At 39.8% G+C, this 20,522-nt stretch overlaps 1 protein-coding gene across 1 annotated transcript in view; it reads right to left on the reverse strand.

The window, feature by feature from the left end:
- LOC115428136 (voltage-dependent T-type calcium channel subunit alpha-1I-like) overlaps positions 1 to 20,522 on the reverse strand; it is a 432,180-nt gene that overhangs the window by 226,771 nt on the left and 184,887 nt on the right. Inside the window, 2 exon segments of the mRNA XM_030146986.1 lie at positions 8,045 to 8,211; positions 14,109 to 14,193. Of these exon segments, the coding sequence (XP_030002846.1) occupies positions 8,045 to 8,211; positions 14,109 to 14,193 (252 nt within the window).

Here is a 20,522-nt window from a genome sequence, read left to right on the forward strand (position 1 = left end):
TCCTTATTGGAGGTAGAACCCTGCTTTAACGGTTCCTTATTGGAGGTAGAACCCTGCTGAACGGTTCCTTATTGGAGGTAGAACCCTGCTGAGTGGTTCCTTATTGGAGGTAGAACCCTGCTTTAACGGTTCCTTATTGGAGGTAGAACCCTGCTGAACGGTTCCTTATTGGAGGTAGAACCCTGCTGAACGGTTCCTTATCGTCTTTCTCTTCTTTTCATCCCCCTCTCTTTTTCTTTCGCTTCCTCACCCTTGTTCTCTGACGGTGTTCTCCGTGTTCTGCGTTCTCCGTCTGTGTTTCTCTGGATGAACACAGCGGCTGGGGGCTGGTAGTCAGTTTGCAGCTGTTGCCGTGGTAACTGGATGCTGAGCTGGACTCTGCAGAAGTGTTTGGGTTCTTCTCCTCTGAATGCGTTGCTTTCATCAGCTGACTGCGTCTTCCTGCCGTTTCTGTGGGTTTGGGCCTAAACACTCAAATATTCACCCAGGTTTTAGCCTCATGTCTTCTGCTAATGAGAACCATTGGAACTGCAGAACATTTCCACCTGTTTTCATGAGGTACATGACAGTTTCTGGACCCTTTAAACCCTGAAGCTGAAGTGGTCTGCAGTTGTGTTTTCTGATGCTGACTAGACAAACTTTAGGAAATACTGTTTGACCATCTTAACAAAGCACTTAGAACCTGTAAATGGAGCCGTGTTCCAGATGGAAATGACCTGTTGCACCAGTCTGCCACATTGACAGCTGCAGCTGTTGTCCACGTTCACTAACATGCACTGTACCTCCTAAACACATGAGCACACAAATAAAAACATGCACTGCTGCAGCTGTTGTCCACGTTCACTAACATGCACTGTACCTCCTAAACACATGAGCACACAAATAAAAACATGCACTGCTGCAGCTGTTGTCCACGTTCACTAACATGCACTGTACCTCCTAAACACATGAGCACACAAATAAAAACACTGACAGCTGCAGCTGTTGTCCACGTTCACTAACATGCACTGTACCTCCTAAACACATGAGCACACAAATAAAAACATTGACAGCTGCAGCTGTTGTCCACGTTCACTAACATGCACTGTACCTCCTAAACACATGAGCACACAAATAAAAACATTCACTGCTGCAGCTGTTGTCCACGTTCACTAACATGCACTGTACCTCCTAAACACATGAGCACACAAATAAAAACATTCACTGCTGCAGCTGTTGTCCACATTCACTAACATGCACTGTACCTCCTAAACACATGAGCACACAAATAAAAACATTGACAGCTGCAGCTGTTGTCCACGTTCACTAACATGCACTGTACCTCCTAAACACATGAGCACACAAATAAAAACATGCACTGCTGCAGCTGTTGTCCACGTTCACTAACATGCACTGTACCTCCTAAACACATGAGCACACAAATAAAAACATGCACTGCTGCAGCTGTTGTCCACGTTCACTAACATGCACTGTACCTCCTAAACACATGAGCACACAAATAAAAACATGCACTGCTGCAGCTGTTGTCCACGTTCACTAACATGCACTGTACCTCCTAAACACATGAGCACACAAATAAAAACATTGACACGTTTCTGCGTTGACCCTTTCAGACCCTGCGTCAGGCTGACACACCCTGTGCAGACACAGTTCGGATGGTGGAACTCCTGCAGTCTGTGCAACGGGGAAAATTGCAGCTGTTTCTGAAAGCGGAGACGTTGCCCTTCACAGGTTTTATGGGTCATGTTGGTGATTCCACTCACACCTGCAGCAGAAGAACCCTGACAGCAGGGTTAGAACATGCATACAGACCCAGTGCTACTTTTGTCTCAGTTCCCAAATTATTAATTTTTTTCTCTATTTGACTTTTATTTAGTGACTCATCACCATTTATTCTCATGTCATCCTCTGGGTCAAAACACAGTCTTCAAAATCTGTCTGACGGGACATTTCAGACAACCTGACAGAGGAGTGTTGCTAAATGACCCACATTTGTACTTTCAAATTCATTTTTGCTTCAGTTGGACCATAAGGAGATACTTTATACTGACGTAAATGTTGGAACGGTGATCAAAAAAGTTGGCTCTGACTGGACATGACTGTTTGGACCCCTCTGTATTTGGCTTTTTTGAGTCTAAATCATATATTTTCCCATTTTTAATTCACTGATCCTGTAGATGTTCATTAAAGCTCAGATTAAAGTTGAGGGTTCTTCTATCAGGAACAGAAAAGTGCAGAAAAAGTGTCTTCTTCAGTCCAGTCTGTCCTGAACTGAACATAACCCCAGTGTGTCCGTCCACTGGCACTGATCCAACTGCATGGGTTTGACTGGAGAATCAATGCTGTAGAAGACGACGGTGTTTCCACGGTAACTACGGAGCCTCTGAACGTCCAAATATGGTCATATCTGATGACCATGAAAAGCTGAAGAACTGTATTTGACAGCAGTTCTTGACATGTACTGATAGGCTTAGTGGATCAGCAGGTGTGGAACAGTTTACATCAGTAGATGGTTTGACAAAATACAGGGTTCTGGATTTTACAAAACAATGAACTCTGCTCTTTTTTCACGTATTTTTCTCATTTTCTTCTCACTTTGGAAGCATTTGTTCACTTTTATGCCATATTTCAAGGTTTTTTGGATAATTTTTCCCTTATTTTTCAAGTACGTTGCTCATGTTATACTCATTTTACAAGTTTTTGTACATATTCTATGAATAATTGAGCTAAAATTGTATTTTATACCAGTTCTTCACATGTGTTGATAGGATTAGTGGATCAACAGGTATTAACCAGCTTGGATCAGTAGATGGTTTGGGTCACCAGTGACTGTTTGGGTGGTTATGGGTTCATAAAGGTGCATTTATTGTTGCAGATGTTGTTTAACATGCACTGTCCCTAATAACTAAATCCTATAGTTTGTGTTGCTGGACAGATTTCATCTCCACATCTGTACAAATAATCCCATTCAGCCAAAGCTCTGATAATATGCAGTACACAGTCCCATTCTGAAGGCAGCTCCTGCTGACCAGCACATGCATTTTCATCAGACACTTCTGTGGGTACACGGTCAGACAGAGAAGAAAAAACCAAAAACACAAGGGTTACGGCGGCTGCTGCTGGCGGTGGACATTACTGGTGCTCTAATGTGATCGTGTTTTCATATGTTTGCATTATAACATTGCCACATAAATCAGACTTTTAATTTAGGAGGCTGGGACTGAGCGCTACTGCAGAACCTGAAACCACTTCCCAGCCGTCCGACCCAGCAGGAGGTGACCCAGAAGCACAACCTGCACGCGCTCAGTGGGATGGTTTCTGTCTGACGGACTCTGAGCTGGATTATGAAGTGGAACTGAGCTGCAATACTGAGAGGCGCAGCAGACGGACACTTTCACCGTCTATGCTCTGATGTCATCACTTTTTCTGGTACTTTTGCACATCGTTAGCCTCATAGTATAAGTACCTAACTCATACACAAATGGACAAAAGTATGTGGACACGTTGAATTCAGGCGTTTCTTTTCTAACAGGGCTCTGGGATACCAAACAATAATGACTAATGTTATGATCGAGTTTTATATTATGGGATAAACATCATATTGACTATTAATATTAATGTTTCTATGTCAAATGAGCATAAACAGAACATCTTACAGCTGCAGACATGATGTGTCCCAATATTTATGTCCGTATAGTTAATTTTTTTTTAAAAATCTGTATTTTCATTGATTTGTTGATTATTCCATTGGAACAAGTGAAACTGATCTGGGTCAGATTAGTGTAAATCAGATTTTCCAGACCTACTGTCTCTAAATCAGTTCTATCCGACTGAAAAGTTCCTCTGTAGGTGATTCTGTCGGATTTTCAGTGTGATCAGATATTTGAACTAGAAATGAGACACATACACTCGGTCAGATTTAGATTTGTTCTAGTGTATGCTAGGAGTTTTAACGATATATAGCATTAATTTTACTGGTGGTCTCTTGTCGTGCTCCGTGGCCCCATTCCATAACACTTGACGTTCATAAAGTTTCATTCCTATTTCATTTAGTTTCATGATGTCTTTAAAAAGTTTCTGTCCGTGCATACAAGTTCTTCTTTTCCCTCCATTATCTGGGCTCAGAATCACCGGTCCAGAGCTGTCGTTTGTCGGTTTGTGGTTTGCGAGGCCCTTGACGAACCCCTCTACGGGTGCTTCCCTTTACAGATTCGGCCCCTTATGCAAACACCAATTAGCCTGGCATCCACATCCAATTTCACATCAAATGTAATTCATCAACATACTCAGGTGGGTATAAGACTTAGTCGTCAGCGAATGCTTTGGAAATCCCACAAAGGACTTTCTTATGTAACTCTTATTTCTTTGTGCAGGAACAAATGAGCCCCAGCGTTCCTTATTAGCCCTTCCTTTAATCACTGAGTGTCTCTTTTATTCTCTCTTTCTTTTGTTAGAGGAAAACTTATGCAAATATGTGGTAAAATATAGTTTGTACAGGCGACATGATTATATTTTTCACCTTCTACTAACACTGGTCTGCCTCCTATTTTGAGAAAAATAATCCTAAAAAACATATATAAACTTTTATATTACAATACCTTCAGCTAACACTCAATAGTTGATGAAATGGAATTTGACATAATGTGGTGTTTCATTATTGATGAGATGTAGAATTTCTATCACTTAGAAAATGGACACAAGTGTTTGGACATTAAATATGTTTATGTCCTTATTTATCTTTTGAACACTCAGATAAACTTGACATTTTAACTGACGGAAATTGTTCTTTTATATAAACTTTTATATCTTGGGTTTTAAAGATGGAAGAAAAGCTTTTTGTAAATCCTGAGGATGTGACCCATTAGCCCCCCCCCCAGGATGTCCATATAATGAGTTGTACATTATTCCCACAGGAATGGGAATACTAGTTCTATATGGTTTTGATATTGTTCATGGTAACCTTTTCATGAACAGTTCTTAGAACTGGGAGGGACTCATTCTGTGGATGGTTTTGGCTCAGTGGTTCTGTTGGGATTTGAATTTTCTTTTCAGAAACAAAACAAAAATTAGTGGTTCATTGATTTTTGCTTTAAAACAGAAGAATTAAAATTTTATTTCAAGGTGTTTTTTTTTTCTTTTCCAGTGTCAAAACAGATAAACCAAATTTTAAAAAATGGACTGATTTTCGTTTTCTCTTTCTAACAACAAAAAAAAAAGAAAAAAAGAAAGTTACTACCTGACAGAAATGGAAAAACGGACCAAAACACGGCTGTTTTTTTTTTTTCATTTTCTGAGACCAGATGTCATTTTTAAGGAAAGAGTGCTAATGCTTCGGTCACAAAGATTCTTATGTGAACGATGGGTTGCCAAAGGTGCATATTTTCAAAACTGTGGAAACAAACAACACATATTTAACTGAAATATATATATTTAAAAAAAAAATAAAGTAAATTTTGTGCAAAATATAATCTGAAACATGGCCTCTTTTATTGACAAGGAAAATAAATAAATTGGTCAGTAATTACCTCCGCCAAGGAGGTTCTGTTTTTGCCAGGGTTTGTCTGTCTGTCCGTTAGTGTGCAACATAACTCAAAAAGTTATGGACAGATTTGGATGAAATTTTCAGGGTTTGTTGGAAATGGGATGAGGAAGAAATGATTAACTTTTGGGGGTGATCCGGAAGAAATCCTGGATTCTGGATCACTTTGAAATTTTCATTAACATTGTGGTAAATGGGGCCAAAATTTTCGTTTCCCAATATCTCGCTTAATTATTGACCAAAACTCATGAAATTTCACTCAGGAATTGACAATGGGCTCCTCTATCACATTTCAAAGGCTGATCCGGATCTGATCCAGAAGGCGGATTTTATTTTAAAAAATAAATGTAGGATTTGTATCACCAATTATGTGGGGAATTTTTGCGCTTGGCGGAGGTCTGTGCTCTCCGAGTGCTTTTCTAGTTCAACATTAATTCTCATTATTTCTTTTGTATTCAGTATATGATGACTTATTTCATGTTTTGTTTTTTCATTTCAGGTACCCCGTCGGTACATGTACCTCACTTTGGGAAGTCCTGCTCTCGTGGAATCTCACATCACTACTACGCTGATGACACACCGCTCTACTTTACTCCATGTATTTCCTCCTCCTCTCCTTCTGTCACTAATTGGACGTCACAAAAATCCCTTTATCAGAACTCTAACAAAAGGTACTTGTAATTAACCCCGACAGCTGTATTAAGGAATAAAGCCCCTGAGAATCTGCGTATTGGCCCGCTAGCTATTAACATCACATCTGTTTCAAAAAGCCTTGATTTTCTCTTTGACTAACACTCACTCTTTAATCCTCACATCTTTCATCTCGTTAAGTCTTGTTTCTGTCAGCCAGGAAATACTACAACAATCGAAAACCATTCTGTCTGCAAAAAAACACAGAACTTTTGGTCCACACCTTAATCTCGTCACTATTAGACTAGTGTAATTCATGATTTACTCATTTCACTCCATCATCTCTTGCTTATCTCCATCTGGTCCAGAAGATTTAATTAGGTTCTTCATTAAATCTCTATCATCAATTTTACATCACACTCATTCTCTCCTCCTGTCGCTGGCATCCAATCAAAAACAGGATTAATCTTATTGATTACATATAAGGCCAGACTTCCCCTGACACCTTATTATTCTGCATTTACAGTTGTTTCTCTGAAACGGTGGAACAGATTACTCCTTTGGATTCGATCATCTGAATCATGTGTGTTTTTATCCTCTGGTACCAGACTTTGCTTTGTGTTTGTATTTGGGTGCTTCTATGAAACTGGACAGAGGGGCTAAAAATTCAACCCAGATGTAGACGAATGTTAGGAAGCAAGTTAGAAGCACTTTAGCTCTATTCTAAAAATAAATATTTACTGACATGAAAGAGAAACTATTCTGCAGATAAAACATATTTTTATATCATTTTTAGGCAAAAATCTGCATGTAACTGTAAACAGGACATGAAAATTACATGCTACTATTTTTGAGTATCTCTTTATTCTCTCACAGGTGCATTTTGGGAATTGAACTAATTATTCAAGACAGAGTGTTTCACAAAAATGACCGCTGTTGGAAAATCACTCATGATTTGTGTCTAAATGTTCAGGGTCTGTATGTAACACCAGTGGACACGATGGGTTCCACACCAAACCTGGAATGAGACTGCGATTGATGGTGAAATTGTCGTTTCCCATTAGGTACATTTTTATGTGCGAGTTACATTTGCACAATTTGAGGGTCAATAGAAAAGCAAAATACAGTGTCTGTATTTATAGTCCATATAAGATCATTTACACACATGTTTTCACATCTAATGCACTGACACCTAGGCAGATTTAATGTCCATATTTGGGTCCTGTTTTTGGACCCAATATTTGATTAAAATTCATTATTACCTCCGCCAAGGAGGTTCTGTTTTTGCCAGGGTTTGTTTGTTTGTTTGTCTGTCCGTTAGTGTGCAACATAACTCAAAAAGTTATGGACCGATTTGGATGAAATTTTCAGGGTTTGTTGGAAATGGGATAAGGAAGAAATGATTAAATTTTGGCAGTGATCGGGGGTGGGGGGGCCCACGGGGGGGGCCATTTCCAACAAACCCTGAAAATTTCATCAAAATCTGTCCATAACTTTTTGAGTTATGTTGCACACTAACGGACAGACAAACAAACCCTGGCAAAAACATAACCTCCTTGGCGTGGGGGGGCCCACGGGGGGGGGGGGGGGGCACTGATCAGCCTTGGCGGAGGTCTGCGCTCTCCAAGTGCTTCTAGTTAATTATGGGATGGCCCAGAGCAAGAGTTTAATTTTGTGCATTTCTCTGCGGTCATCATTAGGTCCATCCTGGGGGGACATCTGTCTACATTTACCTTTGACTATTGGGTCTACACAGATGGAAAAGTGACAGATGCTAAAATGAACCCAGTTTCAGAGAAACACCCATGTGTGAAAGCACAAACAGTATGTGAGGAGGGGATGGCGTCTGCGTCTGTATCCTGCTGGAGTCAGTACCAGTGAGAAGGAGCGTCTCTCCAGGCTGCTCTTCCCCAGACTCATCACGCTGCTTTTTCTGGACTCGAACGTGAAGCTCCTCCGGTCTGAGGAGTAGGATCCTCTGGTCCCCGGTAGAGCCCCCAGCTCCAGGTGACCGTTGGGGGTCAACGTGCAGATTCTGGGGTCTGGAAGCAGAGTCAGAGAGGCCTTCAGATCCATGCAGTTAAAGCCCTGAAATCATCACGTACTTCCATCTGATGTCAATCAAACTTTGAGAATCATACTTTGAGATCATTACATCATATCGGTGCAACTCTTTGCTCATTCACTCCCCATCAAGTTGTCTTTCCTTCTGCTACTTCACGTATGATTTGCTGCAAATACAGGATGGCATTTGACAGCCCTGAGGGAACCTGCTTTGGTCTGTTATAGGTTAGACAGCAGTTATAGCAGCAAAAACTGGAAGGCAGAAAACTCACAACAGCATGACTGAGACACTTTTACAAGGAGCTGTGAATATTCCACAGGTCGATGCTAACAATTTACCTCTAGTTCAATAGCAGATTTACCTAGCGGCACCGTCCACATGTACGGTGAAATGCACATTTACGCTGCCCAAGCCCCTCCTATCTTTTTTATTGGTGGGGGTCTACTGCGCATGTGCCATTTATGATGAGATTCTATATGATAAAGGAAGTTAAATCTAAACAGCTGGTGCCAGGCACAACAAACCCCGCCCCTCACATGTATTTTTCACCCATTATAAATAAATAGGAAGATTAACTTAGTAACGAGACCAAAGTTTAATCATGAAGAGACAACTGTCTACACCAGCAGCATTTGGGTCTGTATGAAAAACAAACGGCAGCCACAGACGGTATGAATGTATGATTCTACAGATGGAACTATGGAAGTGCATGGACTGAATATGAAATATGTGTGAACACAGACACTAGTCGTTTTTCCATTGACCCTCACATTGCGTGAATATAACATGGGCATAAATATCCACCTGATGGAAAAACAACAATTTCGCCAAAATTCGTTTTTTGATTAAAAGTTTTTGCGCTGTAAAGAAGTGGTTTTTCAGGGGTAGCGCAAATGATATATCCTGCAAAACAGCAACGGAAAGACCTTTTTCCACAACTAGAGTCGCATGAATTAAAAAACTGATGTTGACAGACGTTACAATAAGCAAATAAAAAAAGAGTTTTAAAAGAAACATGGTGCAGTATGTGTGGACACACCAGGAAACCCAATCATTTTTTAATTTAGTACAAGATAGAGGGGTAATATAGAATAACAATGAATATATCTGTAAATCAACACCATATTTACGTTTGTCTCCATGTTTATGGAATGACTTCTCGTGTCATCTCGCGATAATAAACAAATCATCGCATTTGTGATTTAATGGAAAAAACGACATTATGCACTTCTGTTTCTTTGACGTTTAGTAAATATCGGTAAAGTTTTGCGCAGATGTTCAATGAAAAAGCTACTACTGATTGAGTGAATGACACACAGTTGTCAAACACAGGCCTAGACCTGGACTGGATCTTGTTGGTTCCACTTCTAAATTATCTGGAATATAATTGAATTCAATGTCATAACTGCGTCCAACCTTATGAAATCCAACTCTGAGCTCCGGTTCATGAACTGGTCACATTCATGAGGTTACACTGGATTTATTTTATCTGTGTATGATAATAAAAAATACAGTTTTATGTGATTTGAAGCATTTATAACATCAATTTTGTTTTAGTGCAGGGGTTATTTTCTTTTGTTCAGACAAATCAAATCAAAGTTTATTTCTATAGGACTTTACAACAACATCAAGAAGCACAAAGTGCTTTTCATGTAAAAGCATGATTAAATTCTAAGACAGACACGGGTTAGTCAAGTACCATAAATATGCATAAAATAGGACACAACACACTGATAAAAAAGAGCACAGATTCAAACCTAACAGTGTCTCATCACTAAGGGTTAAAAGCCAGTCTCAACAGGTGAGTCTTTAACTTGGACTTGGAGACGAAGCAGTAGTCGAGTGTTCTCAGACCTCGGGGTAAAAACAGCTGATAACACATCAGCAGCGTGTTGGGAGACGCCTCTGAAGAAGGCTGAAGTACAGCTGAAACATGTCCGGCATGAGAACATCACTCTACTGCAGTGTTTCTCAAACTGTGGGGCGGGGCCCTTAGGGGGGCGTGAAGGCTTGCCGGGGGGGCATGGGATCTCTCCTGCGTGTTTTTTGTTTTTTTTTCAGGTTAAAACATGTATCGGGTGGAACTAATGTTTTAGTGTTGGAGCACCCTGGACTCATTTTAGGGGCGTACAAAAAAGCAAATCTACTGCCATGGTGATCTGTGACTGGACCGAACGAAGAGTTTAGGTTTGGAGAATGGACAAGGACTGGGCTGGAAAAGAAAAATGAGCACGGTTTGTGTTTTTGAACAGTTTGTACAGTCTGCACTTTAATGTTCTGAGGTGTTCAATGGAAACGGGCTCATTGCAGCCACTGATATTGTTAAAATTTTCATCTTTGTTACCAAAATTTGTTTGTTGTTCTAAAAAAAGTTACTTTATTTTCATAGTTGTTAGATAATTGTGCATTTCCTATTTTTATTTGGACAAATCCTGTCTCATGGTGCAGTCTTTTTGAGTTTATTTGTATTGTTCAAGCTAAAATCTAAGTTATTTTTAATTTGAACAACAAATTATTCACGGAAAAGCAAAAAGTATTGTTACAATAATGATGTTTCTTTCAATAAAAGTTATAATTGAGCCACTGTTGTAATGTTGCTGGGGTTGAGGGGGGCCTGGAGATTTTTTGTCCTCCAAAAGGGGGTCCCACAGAATAAGACTGAGAACCACTGCTCTACTACTACTTTGTCTGAACAAAAGAAAGTAACCCTGTATCATTAAGATAAGAAGACGAAATGACAATTCTCAAACTGTTAATTTTGTCTGGCTTAACCCCCTTGAACCCCCACCGGTGCTCCGACCCTGGACGCCCCCCCATTCTCCTGCTTTTCTGGATCCGTCACTCTATTTGAAGGTATTTCTGTTTAGAGCAACAATAGAGACTGAGGACATTATTTATGGTACACTTGTAATCTTTCTAAGACAAAAGCAGAGAAATAGAGCAGATACTCCAAACACTGATGTGGATGAAAGCTCCCAGTCCCATGCTGATGGAAGATAAACAGAGATAATGCATGAGCGCTGTGTGAGCGGACACACACTAAAACACCTGGTTGTTTGTCCATCGGTGCGGAAACAGACTGCAGGGTTTGGTCTTTCTGCTTTCACTGCACTGCGGAGATGGGATCTCCTCTGCAGCATAAGCCAGCTCTTAGCGTATAGACGTGATTCCCTCGGTCTCTGAAGTCATGTTTAATCCTTTCTGAACTGTGTTGATCCAGTGGATGGGAAGGTATATGGCCTGAACACACTCATTGGGAGCCCTTCCATTTTTCATGTTTTTTCCTTGTTTGTAAGTTTGGTGGTATACTTAGGCTCACACTTCTGTCTGACTTTTTGGTTTTCAGTTGGTTGTCACTGGGGAAAAAAAAAGACTTCTGATTGGGCATGTTCTTTTGGAATGACACAAATGAATCCTTCTATTCAAGCAAAAATCTATATCAATGATGTCCTCTTAAAGACCTCAAACTATTTTTATATTGACTTTAAAAATGATTTTTGTTTTTACATATAAAGGAATAATATTTTGCTTTTTAACCCTTAGGGGTCGGAGCCCGTTTTGGCTGTTTTTGAGTACTTTTGATTTTGCCTTTATATACTATAAAAAGAAATGTTTACTATACCCATGTTTGGGATCTTTTCTTTTTCAACACAACTTCATCTATATCATCTACCTGTTATTTTTTCACTTTAACCTACTATAAAAACACAGAAGGCCAAAAAACACACAAAAAATATAAAATCCAACTTGAAAAATGTATGTAATTTATTGCATAAACAACACACAGATGCTTCATGAACCTTTTCAAAGACTTTCAAGTGAATACTGGGTCCAAATTTTAGGTATATCAAATCAGAATTGTAATACATTAAAACTATAGTCAAATATTTGATATAAAAGTATATCTTTACATAAGTGTTTTCTCTGGTTGTCTCACCCCCACCCACCACCCCACCCTCAGTCCTCCCGGTTTCCGGATCCGGTTCAGGTGGGGGTCATTCTCACTCTTTCCTGTAATGCTAATGCAGTCTGTGGATTAGAATCTGCAGATTCAGCCATTTTTTAACGGTTTAAAAAAGGACAGAAAATTAAGAAGACATGGTTAGAAATCTAACCCCACCTCATTTTCACACTTTTACCCCTAAGGGTTAAAATGGAATTCTTCCTTTTCCCTCATGTCCCTGTGGTCTCTATAAACTGTAAATGCTCTGCTTGGCTCTGAATTCTTCATTCATTCAACTCCACAGGTCCATCTGCAACACTGTTTATGTTTATGTTTAAGTTTACGCATTTGGCAGACGCTTTTTTCCAAAGCGACTTACAGGGGAAAACCAATGAAATCACTCAATCAATCAAATTTTATTTATATAGCGCCAGATCACAAAAAAAGTTCTCTCATGACATTTTATATATAGAGTTGGTCCAAACCAGACTGAAGCCAATTTACAGAAACCCAACAGAATCCTCCAGGAGCAAACACTAGTGATGGAGACAGTGGAAGGAAAAACTTCCCTTTAACAGCAGAAACCTGGAGCAGACCCAGACTGAGGAGGAGGGACGACTGACAGGACCAGTTTGGGTTAAAGAGAGAGAGGAAAGAAAGAGAAAAGAGAGAGAGATAGAGATAGAGACTGGGGGAGAAGGGGGGAGTAGGGGGAGACACATGGAGGCAGTTGAGGATAAGTGAGTGGTGATGATGAGGGCAGGAGAGAGGCAGGACCACCGCAGCAGGTCCAGAGATAATCCTGGAAGAATCTGTGGTTATCCTGGAAAAACCTTATTAGAATATTTAAAATGGAATGTTTGAAAGTGCTAGGACAGGAGGTGCTCTCGGAAGAGCTGGGTCTGCAGGAGCTTCTTGAAGATAGGCAGGGATGACTCTGTTCTTGTAGCACTTGGTAGAGCGTTCCACCAACGTGGAACGACCCATGAAAAGGGCCTGGATTGTCTTGTGCAAGGTCTGGGGACCACCAGACTACGTTCCCCAAATGAGCGGAGTGGTCGTGGGGCGACATAAGCTTTTATCAGTGCACCTAAGTAGGTAGGAGCAGACCCACTGAGGATTCTGTAGGCTAGGATTAAAGATTTGAATTTGATGCGGGCAGCTATGGGTAGACCAGTGGAACTCAATTTCTGACTAATGACACCACAAAGGGGGTTTGGAGCGCTGGCCCTTTAAATGCACAGGAGACACTTCAGGCCCCGCCCCCTACAGGTGATTGGCTGTGCTGCTCTGTCCCGTTCAACCAACAACTGAACATTTTCAGTCATGGGCTCCAAGTTTGGACAGATTTTCAGTTTTTACTACAACCGCTGATGACGACAAACAATTATGGAGAAAAACTGGAGAAGTGTTGGACTGAAGTCTGGAGCTGATATGAACAAATGAGGAGACGGAACCAGGTATAAAATGGAACAAATTCAGCAGGAATTCAAACAGGTTGCAGAAATCCACTGGATTTTTGCTCAAATGAATATAAAGATAGTTTTGCAGCAGCTGGAGGGTTCAAATTCAAACAGTCTGAACTATTAGAGTCCAAATACACAAAGAAATGAAGCCCAGACAGTAAACATTTTCATGTACTTGAACTTTTTTACACCAAAACAAGGGGAAAAAAATGGCAGTTTTCATTATTTATAGGTTATTATGACAGTATTTTATTGGTCTGACCCCCTTGAGACCAAATTTGTCCATATGTGGAACCTGAATTAAAATGATTTTGACACCAGTGATTGTTAATATTTTCAGTGTCATTTTTGTATTTCATAAATTCATCCCACAGACCAGACTGGACCCTTTGGCGGGCCGGTTTTGGCCCACAGGCCGTATGTTTAACACCTGTGATCTTATACAACACAGATATAAAAACTCACCAGACTTAATGGAGTCGTGCTTCTCGCTCTCATCAAAGTTGGAAGAAGAGCGGTCTTCATCCGAATACGAACGATTGGCATCACCCTGTGAATTAAAAGAGAAGACACCGATTTTCGTCACTATCTTCGAATACGCCTTGAATTTCTCTGCATTTTCTTGGACTAAAAGCTTTAAATCCCCCATATACATCTCCTCTGGCTCCTACTTGCTGTAAACATCTCTGAGGTTTTCATCAGGTCTGTGTCTTCAGGTCAAATAAGTTAAAACCATCCCATAATACTACTGACACAGAGCTCCAAAAAGCCCAGCAGGCCCGGTTAAGACCAAGGGGATTTCCCTGGGAGTCTTTACCATGAGAAACTCACAAGTAAATTGGCTCAACATTCCCTGGTGTGAAGCAGCAGCGACAGACTGAGTGAACGGATGAGCAGAGAAAGGTGAGAGAGCAAGAGGGAAAGAGCGGCAATCAGACAGAAAGAAGAAGAAACAAGAAAAAGACAACGGAGACACTGATGACTGACTTGAGTTTTGGCCCTGGAAGAATCACTGTTCGGCCCAGTTTACACGACGACGCTCTCAGGTCAAAACGACTAAATATTTGATCAGATGTGCCTTTGGATTAGACGGCGACAGCGTTTTCGCAGGTTGGAAACGCAGACAAAATCAAACCACCTTCCAGAGTGAAAATCTTAAAAATGCTCCACCCTCACGTCACCGTCTAAAGGGTTGAAAACACAAAACTGCATTTTCTCGTAGCAACACAGGCATGTGCCAGTACAGGAAAACAAGGAAAGGAAAGGAAAGGAAAGGAAAGGAAAGGAAAGGAAAGGCAGATGCATGAGTATAGAAAAGTTCATACACAGGGCGATTCACAGCGCTTTACAAAAATGAAAAAGAGACAGGTTAAAAACACACAATTACAATTAAAACAGAATCAATAAAACATAAATAATAATCAATTAAAACAAAGTAAAAGGTCAGAGGTCAGACAGAAGCCTTTCAGTCATTCTATGCACAGTTGAACAGCTGTTTTCAGCCTGGACCAACAACATGTCTGATTATTTCCCTGTGACAGACCTTCAAGTTGCCCCAGCCGCTCTCATTCACATCCAAGGGTCGTTTCAGCACTAATCTTTACAGAGAACAGTTGAGAGCAGAGAACGAAGATGTTCTGTTTCTTGTTTTGTGATTGTATTTGGCGGTAACAGTGACAGTATCACCTACGGCTGAGTGTCGAGTTAGAGGAATATTAAAGCGGCTTTAGTTTCACTTTCACTTGCGTCACTCCGGCAGTCACAGACCGCTACCCCAAGCTCCCACACATCGTTTCCATTGGCTGACGTACCAGGGCCGAACCTGGTTCTGTTTCAGGGGGCCCAACTGGTAGCAGTGCCCCAGGGGGATAGTCATGCATGTTAACGCTAGAAACCACCGGCCATAAAACAGAACACAGATGATCAGGAAGTCCGTTCGGAGCCACTGAAGAAACATGTTCATGTTTGTGTCCCGTTCATTATTTTCAGGGCAGGTTCATCCATTTACTGCTGAAACGTCATATTTATTTCCTTACTAATGTCAGTATTAATACCAGTAATGACGTGTTGCATAGCTGCGGTAGTAAAATAATCAGGTTACAGCTCAAAATTGTACTTTGGTATCACTAAATAAATCTGAATCTATAAATTAATACTGAATCGAATCGATATCGGATCGTGATCAATTAATTCAGAACCTTATGAATCAAAATCGAATCGATGAAGGAAACTGGCCGTGATACGCAGGCCTGGTGGGAACCATGGAACTGCATGGACTGAACATGAAATATGTCTGAACACAGACAGTGACTGAGTGAGTCACACACTGGGGTCCAACACAGAACCAGAGCTGGACTGGATCCTGCTGGTTTTAAATTATTTGAATGTAACTGAATTCACTGTCATAACTGAGTCCAACCTTATTAAAGCAGCTGTGTGCTGTGGTTCATAAACGGCTCACATTAATGAGGTCACACTGGATGCATGTTATTTGTGTATGATAAAAAAAACTATAGTTTTATATGATTTGAAGAATTTTTAATGTTAATTCTGCTCCGACCCTGGACCCCCCTCCACCACTGTGACAGACTGACAGAAACAGCAGATGGAAAACTTCACATCCCATAATCCACCCTTAAAAACGACCTGATTATTACCAGTCTATCTACACCTTTAATTCTGTTTTCTCTCTGAGTACAGTATCTACATCCCTACAGCATCGTCCTCCTCAGGGACCTTTGCTTAGAATACTCGGTAAAGCTCCTGTTTGCTGCTGAGGTTTAATTACTCCTCATTTCCAGACATTTGTCATGTATTATACCAGTGCATTTGGGAAAGTGTGAATTAGCTGCATATGTAAGTGTGATCTGTAATACGGCCACAGAGCCAGTTTTTTTTACCAGACTTGTCAACTATTATAATTACATTTTTAACAATCTGATTTAAAAGTCCTGGTTGTATTGTAACTATTAATTTTCACACAAAAACATGATCTAGGTTACTGTTTTACCACTGGAGAATGGGCCTAAAAATGCTGATTATAACCCAGTACTGAAGCTGTTGGAGACACACTTGTGTACACCCTCCACTGTACACCAATGGGACCTTATTTAAAAAAAACAACTGACAAATGATAGATTGATCCCATTTAAACTGTACTATCAACTACATATATGATGTTTGTCTATGTACACAAGAAATTTGTAGTAAAATGTGGAGTAAAATTTACTCAAATTGAAGAAAATTTTACTCTACTCAGATAACATCTGGTCCCTCTCTAACAAGAATAAAAGTTACTCTTTGGGTAGAGCTCTCTAAACTTAATTTAGAGCCAAATTTACTTCATATAGAGCAAAATTTAGTCTTTTTGAGGAAAATACTTTTGACTCTGGAAAAAAATACTCAGTAACTTTTCCTGTGTGTACTATTCATGTAAACCTAGAAAGTCACAGTTTTGTTGTAAATACAGATACATGACATCTGTGCTCACCGGCCACTTTATTAGGTACACAGGCATTAAAGGTATTGGCTTCAGAGTATCAGGTGTTCCTAATAAAGTGGCCAGTGACTGTATGTGCTGCTGAGTTTAACATGTACATTCACAGATGTTCTTCTGTCCATTCTGCTCTGACCTCTGGAATCAATGAGGCTTTGTGCCCACTGGATATTTATTCTTTTTTTAGACCATTCTCTCTAAACCACCGAGGTGGATGTGAAAATACCAATAAATCAGCAGTTTCTAAAAAAAAAAAACGCAGAGTATGCTGTCTGGAATCAACATTCATGCCACCGTCAAAGTCACGTACAACACCTTTTTTCCTTATTCTGCTGCTCAAAAACACAAAAACAATGAAAAAGTATTAAAAGAGGTGAAAATCCCTGTGACTGGTTTTTGTTGAAGCTGGAGAGACAAATTTAGTAACTCTGAAAAAGTGAAAAATATAATGGCATCATTTTTGCAACTTTCAGGTGTCCTTGTGGTATTTGTGTATTTTCATAGTCTGATGTCTCTGTAATCTCCAGTTGAATACATGAGGTTGTTCAGGTTCAGTCTCTGTGGTCTGGATGCACATCAATCTAATATCAGAAGTGGGCGGGACTTTCACTGGAGGAGAACTCAACGAATCCAATCAAAGTCCATATATGACTTTTATCAATGATCAGTAGGAACTAGATTCATATCTGTAAACATTTACATGTTCTAAACCATTAAAATATGAACATTAGAAGGAAAAGCAAAGGTTTACTCTTTTAAAAAAATGTCAATAATTCAAAAATCAAAAATTCTCATAACTGTGAATGAACTTTGTAGACATTGTCCCAAGAAAACTACACGTAAAATTTAAAATGAATCTGAACAGTAGTTCAGGAGAAGAAGATTGTTGAAGTCTAGACATTGAGTTTGACCCTTCAAGGTCACTCAAGGTCAGCGCTGAATGGTAACTGTACTGATATCTGTAACTATTTCTGTTATAAACCATCAAAATATGGACCATTAGAAGAAAAGACACATTTTGATAATTAAAAAACTACGTCAAAAATCCAAAAATAAACATTTCTCAAAACTGTGACCAAAATCTGTAGACATCGTCTGAAGGAAACTAAATGTAAAACTTGAAATGAAGCTGACCTGTAATTTCAGAGGAAGATTGTTGAAATCGGGACCAAAATGTCAGAAATTTAAATTTCTCAAACTTGTGAAGAAACGTCGTAGAGATTGCACCAAGAAAGCGACATATACAATTTGGAATGAATCAACCGAAAAGATGTTTGAAAAAATTACTAACGAAGATAACAGCAATGAAGACGACAACAACAAAGACGACAAAAGCAAAGACGCCAACGATGAAGACGACAACAACAAAGACGACAACGACATAGACGGACACAGCCCTTTGTCAGAAGCTCATGGTCTATGAGTTGATGAAACACAACTTACCGCTCTGTGACTTTTGTCTGTTATATTCTGTAATAGTCCCATGCCTGTAAAGGGTGGGACTCTGACCTCTACCATCTGCAGAAACACTAAACCTCAGAATGTGTCCTGACTTATCCATCCAACTACTGACACTATTTATTTATTCCATTTGCAGTTTGGACTATCAGCTCTAGAATCCAACTGCAGCCTGTTTGACTCCGCCCTCCCTGACATCATCAGTGTGGCTCAGGAGTAAACACCAGTTTGACATCATCTGCACCGACCACTTATTCCATGAACAAACAGTAGATGGGCGTGTCCTGCGGAGACGCCGCTATCACCAACAACACCGCAGATTTACCTAGCTTTAGTTCCCTCACACACTTCTATCTGATCAGACGTGTTTGTCATGTGCACCAAAACTTTCCTGTTAGGCACCAAAAAAAATGATTCAGTTCCTGTTTTTTTAATTAAGGAAGTATGAACAGTTTGGCAGAAACACAGCAGAGACAGAACAGTTCTGATACACTTCCACTGACCACATCAGTAGCCATTTCTGAAAACAGGTGAAAAATGGACCTTTTTTCAACAGCGTCCTGTTGAGTTGTGTGTGTGTGTGTGTGTGTGTGTGTGTGTGTGTGCGTGTGTGTGTGTGCGTGTGTGTAGATGTAAGTGTGTGAACATAGGATTGTTTACTTGTAATTGCACACTCTTTTTTCTGATTGTTTTTAATGTCATATACCTGTTGTGAAACACACTGGGTCTGCTGTGTGCATGAAATGTGCTCTATAAATAAAGTTGAATTGAATTGAATTTCATTTGTTTGATATTTGATTCATTCTTCTTCCTCTCATTATTATTAAATTGATGCGTTTTAAATTAACTTTGGTCGGTATCTACTGTAATAGAATGAAACTGTAAGGTGTCTATGTGAAAATGACAAAAGGTTGGATGTGTTGTCAATGCCACTGACTGCACACTTGTTCCCATTTATTATTATCATTATTATTATTATTATTATTATTATTATTATTATTGTTATTATTATTATTATTATTATTATTATTTCTGTCATTTTAGTCAATTTAATTTTTTTTAATCTTGTCTTTATTTTTCTATTGTATGTGATGCCTCTTTTCTTGTGCTGCTGTAAATTTCAATTTCCCCTATATCTTATCTTATCCTACCTTATCTTAATTTACCTTAACCTGCTTTACCTTATATGATCTTACCTTATCCTACCTTACCTTGTCTTATCTTACCCTACCTTACCTTATTTTATCCTACCTTACCTTATCTCACCTTATCTTACCTTATCCTCCTTGACCTTATCCTACCTTATCTTACCCTACCACACCTTTTCTTATCCTACTTTACCTTACCTTATCCTACCTTATCTCATCTCATCTTATCTGACCCTACCTCATCTTATCTTATCCTACCTTATCTTACCCTACCTTACCCTTCCTTATCTTATCCCATTCATACATATTTTACCACCCTCCCAGTTCCTGCTTAACAGAAGTGAGGACGTGTGCACTAAAATAAGTTCAACAGACATTCTTTATCTCCTAGTATCTTCGGTGTACCGTCATCAGCAGGTCGGAGTATTTTTAAAGTGTTTGAAGTGTAGTTAGGGTGTGTGGATGCCAGCCTGTTCAGCTGAGGAACCCGCAGAACACCAGAGGCCGTGCTTATTAAATGTGTGAAGGTCTGTGCTAAAGGTTCAAGTCTGCTCTTCTACAGAAGCACACAGATGGATGTCAGAAGTCAAATACAGATAAACTGTCAAAGCTTCAACGTTTAGGTGACCCAGAGGGCATTTCATTCCACAGGATCTGGAAGAGGAAAAACGTCTCCAATAACTCAAGGCCTTCATGGGAGGAACTATTTTTGAACGTTTCCAGAAACAAATGGACAGTATTGAACAAGATCAACCCACTTCAGTTTTTCTTTCGGGC

The sequence above is a fragment of the Sphaeramia orbicularis genome, chromosome 1 (genome assembly GCF_902148855.1).
Source record: "Sphaeramia orbicularis chromosome 1, fSphaOr1.1, whole genome shotgun sequence".
In the NCBI taxonomy this organism is placed as follows: domain Eukaryota; kingdom Metazoa; phylum Chordata; class Actinopteri; order Kurtiformes; family Apogonidae; genus Sphaeramia; species Sphaeramia orbicularis.